General features: G+C 42.3%; 1 protein-coding gene across 2 annotated transcripts in view; it reads right to left on the bottom strand.

Moving 5' to 3' along the window:
* Positions 1 to 19823, bottom strand: part of LOC124117079 — a 60854-nt gene that overhangs the window by 17657 nt on the left and 23374 nt on the right. The window contains exons 1-2 of one of the 2 annotated variants that reach the window (XM_046478785.2): positions 18055 to 18531; positions 2860 to 9201 (exon numbers count right to left, since the gene is read on the bottom strand). In XM_046478785.2, the coding sequence (XP_046334741.2) occupies positions 2860 to 9037 (6178 nt within the window). In that variant the 5' untranslated portion in view covers positions 9038 to 9201; positions 18055 to 18531. Of the gene's footprint in view, positions 1 to 2859; positions 9202 to 18054; positions 18532 to 19823 lie in introns of those variants that run through there. The other variant, XM_046478784.2, reaches the window with a different exon arrangement.

Below are 19823 nucleotides of genomic sequence, written 5' to 3'. Positions count from 1 at the left end.
TGCTTCACAGGCTACCATGTGATCAGCAGAGCCACGAATACCACCTACATACTGAACATAATTACTACATTCACCTTTCACCATGGGCCAGTGACCCTGATCCGTGGACATAACGTGTTCGATTTCTCCTCATGAGGTGGACACATCGTACAAGATTTCTCCTCATTAACGATGAGGCAAAAATAGAGATTTCTCCTCATTGAGGTTGACAAAATGCTCCAGATTTCTCCTCATTAACGATGATGCAAAGATGAAGATCTCTCCTCATTGAGCTTGACAAAATGCTCCAGATTTCTCATCATAGTGGTTTACGCAATGTTCAAGATTTCTCCGCATTGAGGTTGACGCAATGTTCAAGATTTCTCCTCATGATGTTGACACAACGTTCAAGATTTCTCCTCATGATATTGACACAATGTTCAAGATTTCTCTTTACTGAGGTTGAAAAATGTTTGAAATTTCTTCTCATGAGGTTAAGACAATGTTCAAGATTTTTCCTCAAGAGGTAGATACAATGGTCACATTTATCCTTAAATTTCTCATGTGGTTGATACAATATTCAAGATATCTTCAATTAAGGAAATATTTACCATACTGTCGGCTTCATGATGCCTAGCTTCTCATTCAGATGTGTTTAACTAATGTGAACTAAAGTGAATAAATTAAATATATTATTATGTTCGCAATTACTCTTCTCTGTTGCAAATATGTGTAGAACAACATTTAACATACCAGCCAAACCTAAATAGCACATCTTGTTATTCAGGGAATATGGATATAAACCATTTCTTCAAACAATTAGTTAAGATAATATAAGTAGGGCGTGTTCCAATATAACGTTGTGTGTTTATGGGACCCAGTTATATGAGACGAATAAATCTCCATATTGTCAGGTCACCCTGATTGGAATGTTAGGTATGGAAGGAGCAGGCAATCGAACACGTGGACAAATAAGAGGACAGGTCCTAATTTAAAATTTCATTATTTTATCTACATAATGTTTTCGTTTTTCTTTCTTCCAATCTGTGTCTTTCCACATAATATTTAAATACATTCCAATTCATATATGCATCGTTATCTAAATAAAGAGGTTGTCATCCATTCAAATTGCTTTTTATTCACAGCATATAACAAATAATTGTCCCATGAACAATAAAACGGTTGCTCCTCATCTATTATCACCTGATGACAGATTGTAGATTATTTAAATCATAAACGTGGAATACTGAACAAACACCATGCGAAAGAATGTATCGCCTCAAGCCAAAACGTTCGTTGCCCTACTGTAAAATGGCAAATGATATTCAAATATGTGTGGGATTGAGCTGCCACATTAAAAAGTATCCATGACACTGTGTTGATCAAAACTACAACTTGTAAGATACCAGTAATATTCAAATAGGATTGACAAATACATTGAACGTGGACCTACATTTCCCTCCATCCAATAGCTTTATGATAATGATTATTTCAAGCGTTGGCGTGTTGAAGGGGTGAACACAAAGTTGCCGTTGGGAATATCTATACCCTTTGAAAATTGAACTGTGTCGGATTTAGCGAGGTCAGCAGATATGACCTTATTACAAATCGTGTACGTCGAACTGCTGAAGTGAAATATCCAATGCTGTAAGCTTGAATAAAGCTGTACTGGGCTGAAAGGAATCATGTCGAAACGCTCCAACGGGCGTTATGCATTAGCATGATAAAGATAAGACCTAACTGAAAGGAGACATATTTTGTTAGCTCTGCTTCATTCAAGTAACAAGTCTTCCGAATAACTAGTCCAAAAAAGTAAAACATACTGCTAAACAGAAAACCTATATCTGTAACTATGTATGTTTCTTGATAATCGTATAAACCTTTATTCACAGCGTACATTTCAAATATATGTTGGGACGTAGACGTACACGTATACATGCTTCTCTTAAACTTCCAGCAGTCTGACTTTAGATTTGCTGAATACATGACAGTACACGACATGCTTGCTCTCTAAATAACCCACACGAACAGCCATTCGAATACATATGCATGATTTTCTTAACCTGCTTTCGTGATTTGAACTTTTTTCAAAGAATATCCTTCTGAAAAGAAATGGCCGCCTCGCAACCTTACATATGCACGTTCATTGAATGATTGTTACACTGACAACGGTGACATCTGCCTACTGAATATAGCCTGCAAATCCGCAAACGACCTCTCACTGCATACACCTAAACTCCATTTGAATTTTCAAGTAGAAAAGTATTGTATTGTGAGCTGAAAGGTCGCGCATAGGCGTTTCACATGTTACATTTACACAATTTGACACAGTTTCATTAATAACTGATGAGGGTAGTTGATACTTCTGGCACTCCCCCATTTTTAACTGGATTTTGTTCTGTTTAATCACCTTTATTAGAAATGAAGAACTGATTGCACGACAACCTCGGGACGCTTTAGTCATGGTAATGTTTGTCAATCGGGTGGTGTGGGAAAGGGCCACGTATAGGACTGGAAGCGAGGATCCTCCTCACTGATTATACATAGTGAGACATAAATGTTAACTGGAGAATATGACACACTATATCTGTATTCATTCATATTACCGAGTGGGTTCATTAAATGAACGAATATTGTTGTACACCGCAGTCAGCAATATTCCAGCTGTATCGCGGTGATATGTATACATTCCTGGACTTGCAAATTAGTGATTGACAGTATGAGCAACTATACTCCATCGTGGCGCACTATGAGGTCACACATTGTAACCACCCAATCCAAATAGCTGGCTCTTTTTATAAATACCGGGGACCTGTTCTGCCCCCAAACCTCAACGGGTGCATTACACAAGGATGTGTCATAATAACGGAATGTTCTTACCATTTCTGCTGCTGCTGCTGCTGCTCCTGTGTTGATGTGCTATCCTATCCACGGTGTCGAAGGTGATGTCTTGGTTCACCCTACTCCTGAACTCCGACTGGTGGACATCCTCCTCAACCCGCTCCTCCTCGAATTTCTTATAAAGGTCAGGGTCACTCTGATACAGAGGATTGTCCTTCTGAAGATGGAACTCATTGTCAAACAAATTCAAATTGTCATCAAAGTCATCTTCATCCTTGCTGGGGTCAATTTTGTTTTTGATTAGAATTCTACCCCTTTCCACTTTCAGGTCTTCTGTTTCGTCTGGTATCTCTGAATGTAATGGTTCCCGGCGAACAGTGTATATTTGTTGTTCTACTCTCTTAACCTTTTCTTCACGAGCGTATTCTCCATTCCCTTCATTGTCGGAGCTCACGATCTCGGTCCCCGTCCCTGAATCGGCAGTCATGTCGTGTGAGAAGCTTCTTGAGAAATTCCTGTTAGTCTTGGGTGGAGATGGAGAGGTAGATCTGAGGAAGAACGTCTTCTCTGTTTTAAAATTCTGAGAGTTGGATCTCCCAACAGGCCTGTAATCATCTTTGTCGGGGAAGGCAACGTAACTTCTAGATTCTTTTTCAGGACTCAGGCTTGCAAAGGAAGAGCTCCTTTGGTTAGTAGTGTAATCTGTAGAGTAATTACGTCTGTTAATGTCTACGGAGCTCTTATGCCATTGCGGCTGACTCAACACTCGGCTGTAATAGGGCTGAGGAGATATGGACCTTACCCGTTTACTTAACATAACAGGCTCGCTATCTTCCACGCGACTTGGGCTAAGTGTCCTCTGAACATAATATTTAGTTTGTTCATCTCTTCTCGATCTTCGCCCCTGCTCGGGAGACGATGGGTATTCACGTTCTATCGAGGATCTGCGGTGTTTGGGTGACGTAATCCGGTACTTTCCTCTCCTCTCTTCATCGGAGTCTGAGGAATAGCTACCCCTCCGGCCTCGGGTGGGCGAAGCCCTGCTGTCCCACATGCTGCCATTTGTCAGATTATCCTCTGATTTCACATTCATCACTGTGTACACAGAGTTCCGCGTAGAAGCGTCAACAGACCTGCCTCGTCTCGGGCCGGGATCGACGCGTATGACAGTTGTGTGGGATGGAGATTCCCTGCGTGTTAGTGAGTCGTCAAAGTAACCAGAGTCGAATCTATGGGGACTTGCCACCCTTCTGTACCTCGAGTCTCGCTGCTGAGACCGAGTGGAGAACTTCCGCGACACAATTAAGTCCTCCGATGAGGATGTTTTTGCCACTCGGTAGTTATGTTCAGGTTGTGTAGCGTTGACATCGTCGAATAGTGGATCTGTACTACTGCTACCGAATAAACTTCTGTTTGTAACTCTCCTTTGAGATTTCTTAGATTTGTCAGAAGGGGTCACACTGGTAACTCTATATACCTGCTGGGAATCGTCTATCTCTGGTGTATGGTCCATTTGTCTTCTTGTTAGTGCATCTTCGTTTCTAATATTTGACACTCTGTACTTCGCGCCTGTGTTAGTGTGCTCATCGTCTTCTGAATCAGAAAGATTTCTCGGCCCATGTCGGCGTTTTCTGACGGGAGACAGCCTGTCATTTGTAACCTCCAGTTTTGTAACTGATTTGTAATGCTTCTGTTCACTCCCAGATCCAAATGAATCACGGGTTCTATAAAAACCGTCCTGTGTGCTGTCCTTATTGAACAGCTCTTCGGCGGGTATCGTCGTAGTGACCTTGTATCGCTCAGAGCTGCGATCACTTCTACTATCGCGAGAATTGAAGACTGGTTCATTATACACTTTACTGCTGGGTGTGTGTCTGACACGCCATAAATCTCCGTCTTTGTTGACAGACTCTTCGTAGTTGAATGCTTTGTGTTGATAAAAGTCAGGCCTTGTTGGTTGGTCCTCTACATATTCGTAGATTGTTCGTCTCTCCGGTGAAGTTTGGGTGCGGATTGGTGATCTTATCATTCTATACCGAGGACTCTCCCCAGGAGGAGAAGCCTCCGCTGACGTACTCTTAGATGTCTGAGATCCATACTGGCTATCTGCGTCTCCAAAAGACACGTTGTTGGTCCTGCTTGTCACTGCGTCACTTGATGTGAAATACGTCTTCTCAATATTTGGACGACTGCCTTTCGGTATGGAGTCGATACGTGTGATGTATCGAGTTCGTCCTCGACTTGCAGACGAATCTGCACGATCCAGTGATGAACTCTTGATTTGCCTGACACTGTAGGACTTGGTACCTCGTCTGCCATCCGAGGATTGACTAGAGTCACTGTTATAGCCGTTTGTAAAGCGAATACTGTCATTTGAATTCATAGAACTATTTCGAAAAGAATTAACCGTCCTGTTATTTTGATTCCATTCCGATCTGATATCTCGTTCTTGGGGGACATCGATCATCATATCGACCTTTTGGCCGATCACCGTCGACTTCGTCGTTGTAACTGTTACACCTGTTGCAACGTCCTGAATCACAGGTTCAACAGAAGCTGCAGCGACAGCACCTCCGTGGTTGTTTGCAAGTGACACATTATATGTAGAAATCTGCCTTGTGTCTGTTGCTGGATAATCTGGGGCTGGCGTCATCAGAGCTAATGCCTGGTTGCCATTGGATGCCATTGTTATTGTCCTATACCCATTGTCACCCCCCACTTGTACCTCGTCGCCGTTTTCCATCCATGCTTTGACTTGTGTGTCTGTCGTCTGCTCGGTCCACAGCGGGCGATCCTGTTCATCTGTGACAATATTCAAAATTGTCTTTTTATAGACATCTTCATGTAGAGCCATGTCGGTATCTGCACTTCTCAGAACCACGGCACTGTGATTATTCGCTTGACTTGCCATGCTATCTACATCCCGATCCGAAATCACACTTATCCCGCTCACTGTCACATCGCCTCGCTCTAGTGAGTCGTTTTGGAAATCAGTCACGGCCAATCCGCGATCAGCCGTGTTCAAACTGTCAAACAAGTTGGAAAGTACTTCTTTTGCTTTACCATAATTCAAATCAGAGCTGTCAACAGAAATCCTTGTTGACTCTGGTGTATTAAAATCAAAACTACGGAGGCTGCTCTGACCTGTGCCAAAAGTGTGACTTGTATCTACATCACCTGACGTAAACACCATGCCTAACTGATCAAATGTAGCTGTCTGCCTCGGCTTATCGCTGACATCCTCAACAACATACAGATCCCCAACATTGTCCTGAACAACATAAACACCACTGCTCGTTTCCTCAGTGTTAACGCGTGGTCCTGATGCCCCGCTTGTCGAGCGACTGTGTCCCGACACTCGACCGTGTCCCGACACCCGACTGTGTCCTGATGCCCGACTGTGTCCCGATGCTCGACTATGCTCTGAAACTCGACTATGCTCCGATGCACGGCTGTGTCCGCTTGCACGGCTGTGTATATCAAAACTTTGCACTTCACCCATAGCAGCCGACATGTTTGATGAATATCCCGAAGATGTATTCATAAAACCATTTGAAAGCACAGGCGTATTTGCCTGGCTGTTAAGTTCAGACGCGTGAATAGACCTCACATTCATATTTGTACCTACTTGGGATGTTTCATTATTCACAGGTTCAACCTCTGAGTCAGATTCGGGATCATCGTCAAAAAATAAACTACGAAATCCTGTGTCTTTTTTCGTCGGTTTGCTGTCGCCTGCTTTCAAATCTGCGTCTATTCTTCCAGGTGGTTGCTCCTCCGAAACCTCCTCAGCTTGTTTACTGTCAAAACCTATCGGAGTATCTGAAGCAGACGACACAGCAAGCTCGCCCCGCTGTGTACCTGATTCGGTCACGTGACCATGCGAAATGCTTTTCCGCGAACTCTCGCCGTCAAGTCGCTCATCAGGTCGGGCTTCCCTGCGACTATCAATCACTTCTTCATCCCCAGAAGGCTTGCTGTAAGAATTTCTTTGCTCTTCGGTGGAAGTAAACGTGGTTGACTTTATAACAGGCTCATCTTCTTTCGGCAAAGATAAATTACTGTCTTCAGATTTGTCTGTATACGTCCCCGTTTCTTCTTTCTTCTTCGTGGCTTCAAAAGCCTTCTTTTGGTTGTCGTGCATCGTTTTCAGGCGTCTGTTCAGAAAAGCAATGATGTTAGCCCGGGAGTAGGGGTTGGAATCATCATTCTCTGAATTTTCCCATCTATCAGATCCAACTGTAGACGTCGCATCATTATTTACGGGCGCAGGTTCCAAACTCGTTTTAGCTGTTACACTGACCTTTGCAGGACTGTCCACTTTAAGGTCGGTGCCAACAACGGCGTCAGCCGACATTTCAACTACATCCACCCTCTTCAGCGGTGTGGTTGTATGTGTCGGGCTAAGCGGGGCGTCGTCTGTTTCGTCAGCGCTGAACATATCAATGACCTTTTTGTAACGCTTCATTTGCTGCGTTTTGGTCATTTTGAACAATTCTTTCCTTCGTTTCTTTATTGCCGACGGTTTAAATTCACCATCACCTAGCTTGCTGTATATTTGTTTCAGTTCATCAACAGTGCCTGGTTTGATTGCTGAACGTGTGGTTTTAAGGGGGTCATTCCATTTAATCACCTTCAAACCGCTGGTTGGACTGGTGACAACGCTATCATGGCTGGAGGAGTTATGTCCCTTGGATTGTTCCGGCGTGTCGATGCTGTTGCTGGCGAAATAATCATTTTTGGGAAGAGACAGTGCGTGCAACTCATCCACTTGACTGCTGTTGTCGGAACTGATAGTAGTTTCCCCGATAACAGTTTTATTGAAATACCTCAAAGTCTCATCCTCAGATTTGTACTCAGATGATACGTCGGATTCGGTTAGAGACCCGCCTATTGGACGCCCCGAAACAATTATAGTCGGGGGTTGGGGTGGTGGTGGTGGTGTAGGGGGTGGCGGTGGTATATATGGTGGTGGTGTAGGGGGTGGCGGTGGTATATATGGTGGTGGTGGGGGCGGTGGAGGAGATGGCGGTTGGGCTAGTTGTCGAGACGTCTGAGGGTAAACCGCTGTCAGTTTCTTCACTGGCGGGCTCGATCCACCCGTCATCCCATTGCTAAAATCTTCCAATGTTGGGGAGTGAGGTCTTTTAACATGTAGAGACAACGTCTGATTTTCTACTGTCTCATTTCGGGAGGACGTTCTGAGGGGTGGTTCGGGACTTGGAGGAGGTGTGAGATCAGGAGGGGAAGACGAAGGTAGGAGAGGTGGTGGGGAGGGAGGGGTAGATTGGAAAGGGACATCTGCGTCTGATGCCGGTGGGGGTGACGTTGATGTGTCGGATATGTCGTCAGTTGCTACGGTGAAAGACGAAAGTGAGTCTAAGATGTCGGTTGTAGATTTTAAATCGTATGACGTTACTTCCGCATCATCGTCGTCGTTGTCGTTGTCAGGGGTGAGTTGCGGTGGCGTTGTGAGCGTATGCGACGCTGACTTCAAGGACAGTGTTGTCGGGGAATCATATCCCTGGGAAACAGTGTTTAGAAAATACGACATTACCTCGTCAGTATCGTCATGGCCAGTGGGCCGGGGTGAAGGGGGTGGGGTGGGCAAACTCGTAGTCATGTTCTCAAATTCCCGGGGCTCATTTTCGGAAGTATCCATGTCTGTGTCCGCTACAGGATAAGAGCTCTCAGTCATATGAATCTTGGTCGTGAGTGAATCTGTTTCCGTAATAGTATGAGTGGATACTGATTTTGTGGACGACCGATTTTCACTGTCAAAACCGTTTTCGTTAATTTCAGGAATGACGTCGCTAGTCATGTCTGTGTCATACTCGTTTGGCAAGGGCGGAGGGTCTGTAGGCTGGAGGGTTGGGTCAGATGTGAGGGTTTGGGATTCGAATTCGAGAGACACAGATGAGAATGACGCATCAGGTGAGACAGTGTGTGAGTTCGAGACACTCGTGTTCGCAGACGACATTGAAATTGGCCTGTCAGAGAATGTTTTTGTCACAGTTCTTCTGCCACTAAGATTATTGCCTTTACTAAAACTGGTCCGGATATTGCTGGAAGAAAAAACCATCCTTGGCTTTCGGCCTAGCTCAGCAGAACGAACAACTGAATCCGAATGAGTTCGTCTGACTTGGTTCTTGATTCCCGCCAAAACACTGGATGGAATTCTGGGAAGGGATACACCAACCGTATTCCGTCTTTCCATTTTGAAGCTGTATTCCAATAACGGTAATTAATCCATACGAAAATCAGACGTTAACACCACAATTGAATCAGTCGGAGAGGACGCGACTGACGGGGAGTCGACAGCGTCTTGGAGCCTTTGGTATCCAAATCTGGACATTCAGAATCGTTCAGCCATCACAGACGCTGAAAAGAAAACAATATCATAAATACTTCATTTTAAAAGAACAGTGTTCAAATGCCCAGAACTATCAATATTTAATCTACTGGAAATTACATTTCTTTATAGCGTGGAAAACCGGTTTAACGTTTTGAGATTGCACACAATAACGAGGTGTACGACAAGGACGAGTGAAGACGTGAACAGGTCGTTACTTATTGTCGGTCATAACATAGGCAGATATAGCGTTGTCTGTTGCTTTTAAGTAACCTGTCTGGTAAATTTACATATTTTTCGCATAACATTATTAACATATCAACAACGTCGCGATCCCGCATTCAATACTTTTTATTTTTTTGGCATAATTTTTGTCGACATTGAAATATAAAAGATCACCTCTTTTACCGTTTGAAATCAAATATGTGAGATACAAGTATGTTATTCAAGTCTTGGCGTTTATTTTGATTTTGTCGAGATTAAAATACACACATTTTATATAAATCTCCTATGGAAACTTGTATCGAATTTAAACGTTCATATCAAATTTGAGATAAATTGAATTTATTACATTATGTTTATGCATAACTATTTATAATCAAATGATGGCAAAGACTGAAATAAAATGGAACATAAAGGCGTAATAGTTGTTGCTTCTGATATAAAATGGCTACACAAATCACTAAAAGCAGTAAAATAATTCTGTCAGAATTATACAGAATTTCTGCACTTCCCGCTTTTATGATCCCGTCTCTGTTAACTACATAAGAATATTACTGTTTGGGTCAGTTGGACTGCCTGCTTAACAATTTAACTAAATATTTTACTTGTGGTTTAAAATATCACTTTTGACCCAGTAAGGATACACGGAGTTCACCATTCCCATCCTTGCTGGTGCCATTACATTAGTAAACGTCAAAGGCATCCGTCACTCATACCCTTTCACCTTTGAAGGTTTTTTAATACAGACAGCTCGCTCTCCCGTGAAACGGCTCTAGACCATGTAAAAAGGTTTCACATAAGAGGTAGTTAAAAACGATAAGTATGTCCCTTAAATACAAACTTGACGTTAAATAACATATGAGCTAAATATAGGCATCACTTTATTTAGTGAAGCGATGAGAGGGAACCCATATCATGCAATATGCTCGTATGGAGATAACACCGCCCTTTTCGCCAACAAATGTCATATCAGCTTACACTAACATGAAACCCTTTGAGGCTGAACAAAACAAGACTTACCTACACTCTGTGTACAGTGTACGACACGAAGACATCGGTCGACCCGGCTTCATATCACATATCTAACACTATCTGTACAGCCCCCGTGTATATTCACATATAGGGAATATAATGATATACAACGCCGCCCAGCTGAGATTGAAAGCTCATTGTTTTATTGGGGTCACGTATGGAGAAGAGATCGGATAACAGCTAGCCTGTCCTATTCAGGTTAGGGTAAGGAGGTTGCGTTAGTAACTTGAATACAATAAAACTGGTAAGTTGAATGAACATAGCTTGGCGTCTTATCTGGAGATGATAACTTTGACGCACAGAGTAATGTTCGTTCAGAACAACTTTTTTTTTAAATTTATTAATTTATGAATATATTTCTGTCTTATAGATGTTTCTTTTGTTTGTCTTGTATTAAACATATTTTATTGACAAATATGGTCAACGGGATTGGGAAAAGGTTATCCAAGTTAGGTGGCCCTTTCCCCAATGTATTTATGTATTTGTACATACATTGATATTATATATATACATGAATTTATATATATATATATATATATATATATATATATATATATATATATATATATATATATTACAATATTACAATATATTACAATATTACAATATATATATATATTACAATTCATAGTAACAAAGAAATATTTTTACATGAAAAATAAAAACATGTTTTTTAACATAATGTTTGCAAGAACATAAACGTACATACAATGCCTATATAAACACATTTTACTTGTACATACACATAAATACGAAATGCATAAATACACATGCAAACCTTCATATATCATTACACATACATACACATGTATATATGTACATACATGCACACATACTCACACTACATACATACATATATACATACATATACACATGTATACATAATACATGTACACTCATACATATATATACATACACACATACATAGACACACGCACATTCACATACATACAGACATATATATATATATATATACAGACATATGTTCACACATACATATAGCACATACACTAACATATACAAACATACACACACCCGTTTATATTATGCTCACAGACAGAGGCAGAGATACCCATGTATTCATATACATGCATGCGGTTTATACACTAATGTCGTAATTAATAATAAGTGGTCGGAGAGCGATATTCTACACTTATGATAAAGAGTTACTCGAATCTATTTGTCGTTGAACGCTGTTGAAAATGAGATTATTGTGACCTTCAGCTAGCGATGCATAACCGTAGAGAACATTTTGTATTGTACATGTAGTTCCAGCTGTTAAAATGCGAACATGATATTTCTGCGTAATTGGGACATTCAAGAAAGAAGTGTTCGTTGTTTTCACATGGATTTCCACACGAACGGGACAAAGTATCAGATAAATTTACTTGGAAGAGTTCTGCGTTTCGGGAAATGCAGGAATGCCTTAGGCGTGTATGTAAAATGTTAGCTCTTCGGTTGCCTGTTAAGAAGTATGGAGGTGGAGGTGGAGCTGCAATGGTTGTTTCAATCATATGTTAAAATTTGACAATGATGTTGCACTTCTGTAATCAGTGAGTAACTCATTATTTCGTTTATGAATAGCAGATATAATATCACTGACATCCGATTATATTAAATAAAAGCGACGAACCTATTTTCATAATCGTATGAAATCTGGGCAAAATGCCGAGTCCATTGTACGATTCCGACTATATCATAAGCATATGTTAATGAATCAATATAGAAATAGAGATGTTCGCGAAAAGGTGAGCGTATCCTGCCCCATCCGTGGCATCCGTCACAAACACATGCACAGGCAAGTTAAATGTTCACCTGAACAAGAACCAGCGGAGCATACGGAATAAGTCAAGTAGCGAATATCATCGGCCATCATTGTTGTCACTGATACGTCAAATGTGGAAATAACCCCCACATGTTCAAACCCAACACCATTTCACCTCACCTTTAAACTGTTACCTTACTAATCTAAACGCTGAGATCGTATTGTGCAAATGGATACTGAAGTAACGGTTGTTTCAACACACACACTTAACCCCTTCCCCGTTAGATCTAACTGTCATTAACACAGGGTGGATCAACAGCTGTCGACCTCTGCCTGTACCAACTGATGTATCTGTAACAATGTCTTCAGATAATCACCTTGCCTGATTGTTGATTTGGTAGGTGCTTCACCCTACCACTACCTCAAGACTCCAAGTCTCGGGAGAAGGGCATGAGATTTATGGATTGTTAAACTGAGATATATTTAGACACTGGGTAATGCGACCTTTCTGACAGACATTATTTGAACATAGAGGCCACTTGACCCAGAGTGACAAGCAAACAGTCAAAAACTCAATGACTTTCATCCGACACCGAGCTTACCCGAAGCGACATAACTCAAATATTCCAGCGATATCACGTCACGGGACACGGATGGGCTTCACACGTTGTACACATGTGGGGAATCGAACCCGGACATGTGGACAGCGAATGTTTGAACCACTACATTCCCCTTTTTGCCCGTATCACAGAGTACCGTCGATGTCGCGCAATCACAGTGTATGTTTACAAACCGTCATGGTATATTTGGAGGAACGAACGACAGGGCATAAACGTGTATTGCTTTGTTGGAACCACGACCAGATTTACATAAGGACCAGACCCTTGAAGATCAGGGCTAGAATAGGTCTTCATCTACCCATGCTTGCCGTAAGAGGCGACAAACGGGATCGGGTGGTGAGGTTCGCTGACTTGGTCGATACATACGTGGATCGATGCTCTTGATATCAATCACTGGCTTTTCTGGTCCAGACTCGATTATTAAACAGACCGCCGTCATATTGCCGGAATATTGCTGAGCGTCGTTAACCCCCCCCCCCCTCCAAAAAAAGGGACCTACTCGGGGCGATTCTCGGAGTTGAACCTACAACCAGTCCACACCGCCAGCTAGAGGACGCACTGTTACAAAGCATGCTATTGATCACGCACAGATATATAAAGCTGGGCCCGTTCCACAAAGCGATTGTAGCGCAAAGACGTTTGTAACTCCCATGCTTTAACATAGATTTACGACAGTCGTAGCTTTAAGATCACTTTATGGAACGGGCCCCTGAGATACCAAGTATGGATATAACAGGGTTGCCTTCCCATGACTCTTATGTTAATATTATAAACCATACTCGAAAAAGAAGAAATGTCGATATTTAGTACAATTTTTATATTTACGTTCCAACCTAATTCAACCAAAACCGAAGCCACTGTGTTTATGAGTGCCTGGCTGTACGCTGCTTTAGCAATATTCCAGGTATATTACAGCTCGGAAATGTACCCATCTTGGGAATCGAACAAGCGTTTCCGGCGTAACGAGCCAGCGCGTTGACAACAAGGCTACCCCACCGCATCTGCCTGCTCTTCATCATTGTTTAAGGAAACCGTGAAGCTCATCGCCGGTAGAATTGTGTACTCCGTGTCATGCACGTCATGCTATAAGCAAGCTCTGTTCGGCTCTGGCTGGTTGGGGAAGCCCTGTTGCTAAATCGAGGAATCGACTACCTTAATTTGATGCACTATGTATGGAACATTTCCGGCGTGATATTGTTGGAACATTGTCAAGAGAGGCATAAACCCCACCCACTTTCCCTGTTCTGATTTATGAATAGTCAATAACAAAGTCTCAATAGGATCACGAAACAAGGGGAGATAATCCAGAACAAACTTATTCAGATAATCCCAAAGTTTATGTTCTGCATGAATCAACCGGCAAATCTGTTAAGTATAGGATTAAACACAGTAATTCTTTGGTTACAGGTATTATACTCCACCTGGATATTTACACTTGAGGTGTAATGAATTCCGGGCACGACCTCACTAAATGTAAGCAGCTTATGTTCTCATCAATGAATCACTTAATACCCCAGCAGTATCAAGTAGCCTCCAGTCGAGTAGAACCACGTCCTTCAGGAAGTGATCCCGTGTTGTTGTACAGTTGATCAGAGTATATCGGTCCGCGCATGAGCTCAGACATGTCACATGTATATAAACTTGTTGTTCTTGGTGTAATCCGAACCATGCCAAATTACCTCCTGCTGCTAAAGTATAAGGTTTCAAAACAGCTAGTATTCAGGGCTACAACCGTTCATAATGCACAGCAGGATGTATTTGTATCTTAGTTGAACGTCTGAACTGTTTTTACCATAAATAAAAACGACAAAACCCTTTGCATATTCACGAGAAGTGGATGCAAGTAGAGTCGAGTGTACGATTCCGACTATCATAAGCTTGTGTTTATGAATCACTACCAAATAGTGATAGTAGTAGGCGTTCGAGAAAAGGTAAGCGTATCCTTCCCGCCCTAGGCACCCGTCACAAATAGTCAAGCTGGTTAGGCGTATCATCAGCTCAAGGCCCATGCAGCCCAGACAGCCGATGGGACTTCTCCCAGGAAGCGTTGCCTAGTCAAACCCACCCAGAACTTTTCGGAGAATGTGAAGACTCCCCAACACTGCAGCCTTCTGCATTACCCAGATTGTCAGAAGGGATGTATTCCTGGCAGCAAACCCGGGTACTCTCCCAGTGTCAGTCAACAGATTGGGAGGTACCAAACCTAAGGCACCGAGAACAATGGGGAATCGGACAACTTGGTACTTGGGATGCAAGTGTGACATTTCGAAAGCGAGGTCTGCATATTTGCCATGTTTTTCCTCAATCTTGAAAAATCACATTACTGTCAAAAGGGACAATAAATTCAATGATATAAATGATTTCATTGGATTTATAAAAAAGGACAAGATCAGGTGTGTTGGCCTGGATAAGTCTGAGGCTGTATACGGGCCTATTCCAAAGGATTTTGTATTTATCTTTTTCCATGACGCCCGCTACATATTCCGGGTCGTACCATGGATGGACCTCTGTTTCAAAACCACAAGCATGGCGAAGACGGTAATAAAATGATCGAGCCACCCCATCGTGTCGCTTAATATACTGTGTCTGTGCCAAAGCTGGGCACCCACTCACAATGTGTTGGACAGTTTCATTAAATTCATTACATAATCTGCATTTCATATTCACATTTTGATGCAAAATCACACTGACGGTTTCGAGTGGGAATTGACTGGTCCTGAGCAGCAAACAGAAAGCCTTCTGTTTCACTTTTCAGGCCAGACGACATCATCCAATCGAAGGACTCTGCAGGATTGCTGATCTTCTCAACACACTATACATACGCTCGTTCAGAAAACCTCTCCTTCGAAAACTGAGTCTGGGCCGATTTGATATGGCACTTCGCGTGCTTGACACTCATTTCTGTACCGTCCAGCGGTACAGAACCATCAACAAAATCAACACAGACATTGAGATTATGTCCCACATCCTTGACTCGTTTTAGAAAACTGTGGAATGCCTTGTTTTCATCATGAGTCTTGACATGCTTCACAAGAAGATCATCAGACAAATAAATGTGTGCAAAAGTGCACAAAACAATTCTATCATGACGAGCCTACACATTAATCAAACCACGCCCTCCCATCATAATTGGTAAATATAAGCGATTGAGGGAAGAGCGAGGGTGGTGGGGTCTATTGTCTGACATGATTCTTCGTGTGAGGGTGTCAATACCCTGAATTTCTTGTTTCGTCCAATCAACAACACCAAAAGAATACGAAAGGACGGGCACAGCATAAGCATTTGTGGGTTTGACTTTATTGCGAGCGTTCAGCTCTGAACTCCAGATTTTCTTTAGTCTACATTTGTACCTTGATATGGGCATTCCGGAGTTTGTCCTAATCTGCACCCCTAAGTACGTATAGGTCTGACTTTCCACGAGATGGTCCGTAACTCCTCCTCCAAGTAAACTGACTGATCCTCCCTCTTCTACTTATTATTATTATTATTATTATTATTATTATTACCCTGGAACATAGCAACACAACAAAGTAAATAACAAATTCGAAACCTCGACTAACTAGTAAGTAACAAAATACAGTTAAGAGAAAGAAACGAACACAACTGACACGAATGTACGCATTCAACACAACAGAAGATAGCTTGTGTATAGATCAGACCGTGTCAACAAGAAGCTGTACTGCAAGGTATGTTTGCTGACAATACAAGAATCACAGTGCCTATTCAACCACTGACGCCAATCCTATACGAAGGCATGCGGTGCGACGTCATGGAGTTGTAAAAGAGATCAACAATGATTGAAGTACCTTGAAATGACGTGTTATTAAACACCACAGATTACCCCGAGACATGTATAGAACTCACCACAGGGCTAAACAGGGCTTGCCTTTCACTTTGCCGCGAGGGGGTTGTTCACTACCCCATGGAGGCTATCTAGGCCACGGCTGGTGAGGTCAGGAATGCAGTTTACCGATAACACACACAGTGACACTGGTAACAATGGGTAGAAAATCACACATTTACCTGACAGTGCAGTCACATTATAGCATGTTAAGTCATAGTACGTCCATGTACAATCCTTCCATTGCCAGGGATTTGGCTTTTACGGGCAGAATACCTTCCCTTTACTTCACAATCCGATTACATGCAAATGCAACTAATTTACTCTTGCTCAAAAGTTATTTGATCAGGGTTACAACATTCAAGGCCTCAACAAAGCTATCACAACGTGTCATTGTAGAAACGTGGAGGTCATTTCCAAATTTGACGCATTTGTGACAAAAGTGATGTCCGATGCAATTCGCCATTTTACCGTGTACAATATGTTCCCGTGCTGTGTCAGGTGAACAATTTGCTTCCCTTTGCATGTGTTTGTGACTGGTGCCACGGTGGGGCACGATACGCTCAACATTTCGCGAACACCTGGTATCATCACTATTTCACAGTGATCCATAAACACATGCTCAGGCTGTAGTGGGAGTCGAACACTGGACTCCGCACATACATACACACACACACACACAGACATACACACGCACGCACGCACATACGCACACACAGAGACATACACACACACTTACACACCCACACAGACATACACACTTACACACACAAACACACACAGAGACATACACACACACACACACACACACAGACATACACACACACGCACGCACCCACGCGCACACACAGACATACACACTTACACACACAAACACACACACAGACATACACACACACGCACGCACGCACGCACCCACGCACACACAGAGACATACACACTTACACACACAAACACACACACAGACATACACACACGCACGCACGCACCACACACACACACACACACACACACACACACACACACACACACACACACACACACACACACACACACACACACACACACACAATCATTTTCCGTGCAGTCCGTTATATACATGCTTTTGACCCTAACTGCAGATGCTTGTTTTCCAGTGTAGTTATATTAACATACTGTAACGCCTTAATTAGCATATCGTGACGTCTATATTAGCATTACGTGGTCCTTAAATAGCATAATTTGACCCTTTATTAGCATACGAGACCCACCACATACTTCATACATGAATTCGTGATCAAACGTTCCAATCAGTCGACTGATAGGTCAGATAAATGAATTCAAGTTAATTCGGAAAATCTTTCTTACCCTGAAGTTGATGATTATATAACAGACAGAATACTAAAGATAAATAGAGCCATACCTTGAACTTTCCAATTTCACGCATCACCAAGCACGACATCTATGTTGGAAAGGCATGTGAGTCCCCTCTAACACAGGGTCCACATTCAAACCTTGAATTTATCAACAAAATCTTGAAGTGGTCCATGATAGAACACAGTCACAAATATCCATCTCGCTCACTGCAAGTGTTGATCTTCATGTCTATACGCTAAAGGCTCGACCCTCCTCAAGTGTGGACATGTATTCAGAATACATCCAGGAGTCTTAGCCGAACCCTCCTCAAGTGATGTACATGTATTCAGAAAACAGAATACATCCAGCGGTCTCGTCCCGCACACCCTTTGTCCTGTTGTATGCCGGGACACATGAAGAATTCAGTCTGATCTCTCCTCTAGGCACATCCGTCTCTCGCAACCATCATCGAAGGATATTTGACACGGGCATCTTTAACACGGGGATATTAGATTCAGTGCATGTGCTAGGAATGCTCCCGTGTTGTCGACATTGCGCTGATGCATAAAACAAATGAACAATAGCACCGACAATACCCCCTGTGTTTAACTGAACCCCTATTAAACCCGGTTCTCTGCCATGCTTCAGTTATCATGATTAAGACAAACCTGCTGTAGCGACCACATTGAGATTCAAAACGAACCAACTGAGACTAATTTGAAGGTCGTTTTGTTTGCAGCGGCTCTTTATCAACGTACGATATCTTTACGAAGCTGTGAAATACAAAACATGTACTCAAGTTTCTAAAGGGATAGTCCCACTGTTTGATAACTTGTAAATATTTACTGGAACATATTTACAAAGTTACTCGCCCAGTAGGGCTTCCATATTTCAGTATGCTTATGGAGAGATGAGTTGAGTATTATGGGGCGTTTTGTACGCCTATGTTAGCTATCTTCCAGGAATATCACGGTGGGGGCTGTGAGACAGACTATTCTCCTATATCAACGCTCCTTTCGTATTGTTTCAATGCTAAACATACCATAGGTAATGGTACAGTTATGCTCACGAGGACATACTTTCTGTAGTGACACCCTTATGCATGTTGAGGTACGAGACACGTGAACGTATCTGGGCTTGTTGTTTGATGCCGCACTCAGCAGTATCCCAACAATAAGATGGCGAAGTCTTTGATAGGCATTTCGAAGTTGGGAGAACATGAATACATGACACCTTTTATGGATAGCAACTTCTTTTCATTCATGAAGCATTCACCGAGCACGAAGTAGCTCTGAAACGTCGTACAAAGAATAAAAAAAGTTGCTATCCATAAAAAGTGTAATGTGTTCATATAAGAAGGCGGCATGTAAATAATCAAGTTTGGACTTGACAATCCAGTGATTAATATTATGAGCAACGATCCACGCCGTCGGGGTACGATGACACGCAATTAACCAGGCCACCGAGCCTGACCACCCGATCCATGTTGTCGCACTGTACGACAAGCATACATTGCCCGGGTCTATCTATTACTAGTAAATGTTTACCATCAGTCATTCTCAACATGAAAATGATACCATCCTACATGAAGCTGTCTGTGCTGTCAAGGTTCAGAATCAATAAGGCATTCTTGTGATTGAAAAGGAACCTTAAATAGGACATCGGTGTATCAATAATTGACAACTTTCACAGCTGCATCAATAGATGTTCATTACAGGCAACAACATCCATGCTTGTTACAACAGTACATGTGATAGATTATGTAAACACTGTGAACACGTCACAGAATCAGGAACGGATCTAGGGTATCGATCAGCGATACGAGTTCACAGCGTA

This window comes from Haliotis rufescens, unplaced genomic scaffold (genome assembly GCF_023055435.1).
Source record: "Haliotis rufescens isolate VD_foot unplaced genomic scaffold, xgHalRufe1.0.p SCAF_7, whole genome shotgun sequence".
NCBI classification, from domain to species: domain Eukaryota; kingdom Metazoa; phylum Mollusca; class Gastropoda; order Lepetellida; family Haliotidae; genus Haliotis; species Haliotis rufescens.
The sequence above is the reverse complement of the archived record's forward strand: the minus strand, read 5'-3'. Positions and strand labels throughout refer to the sequence as shown.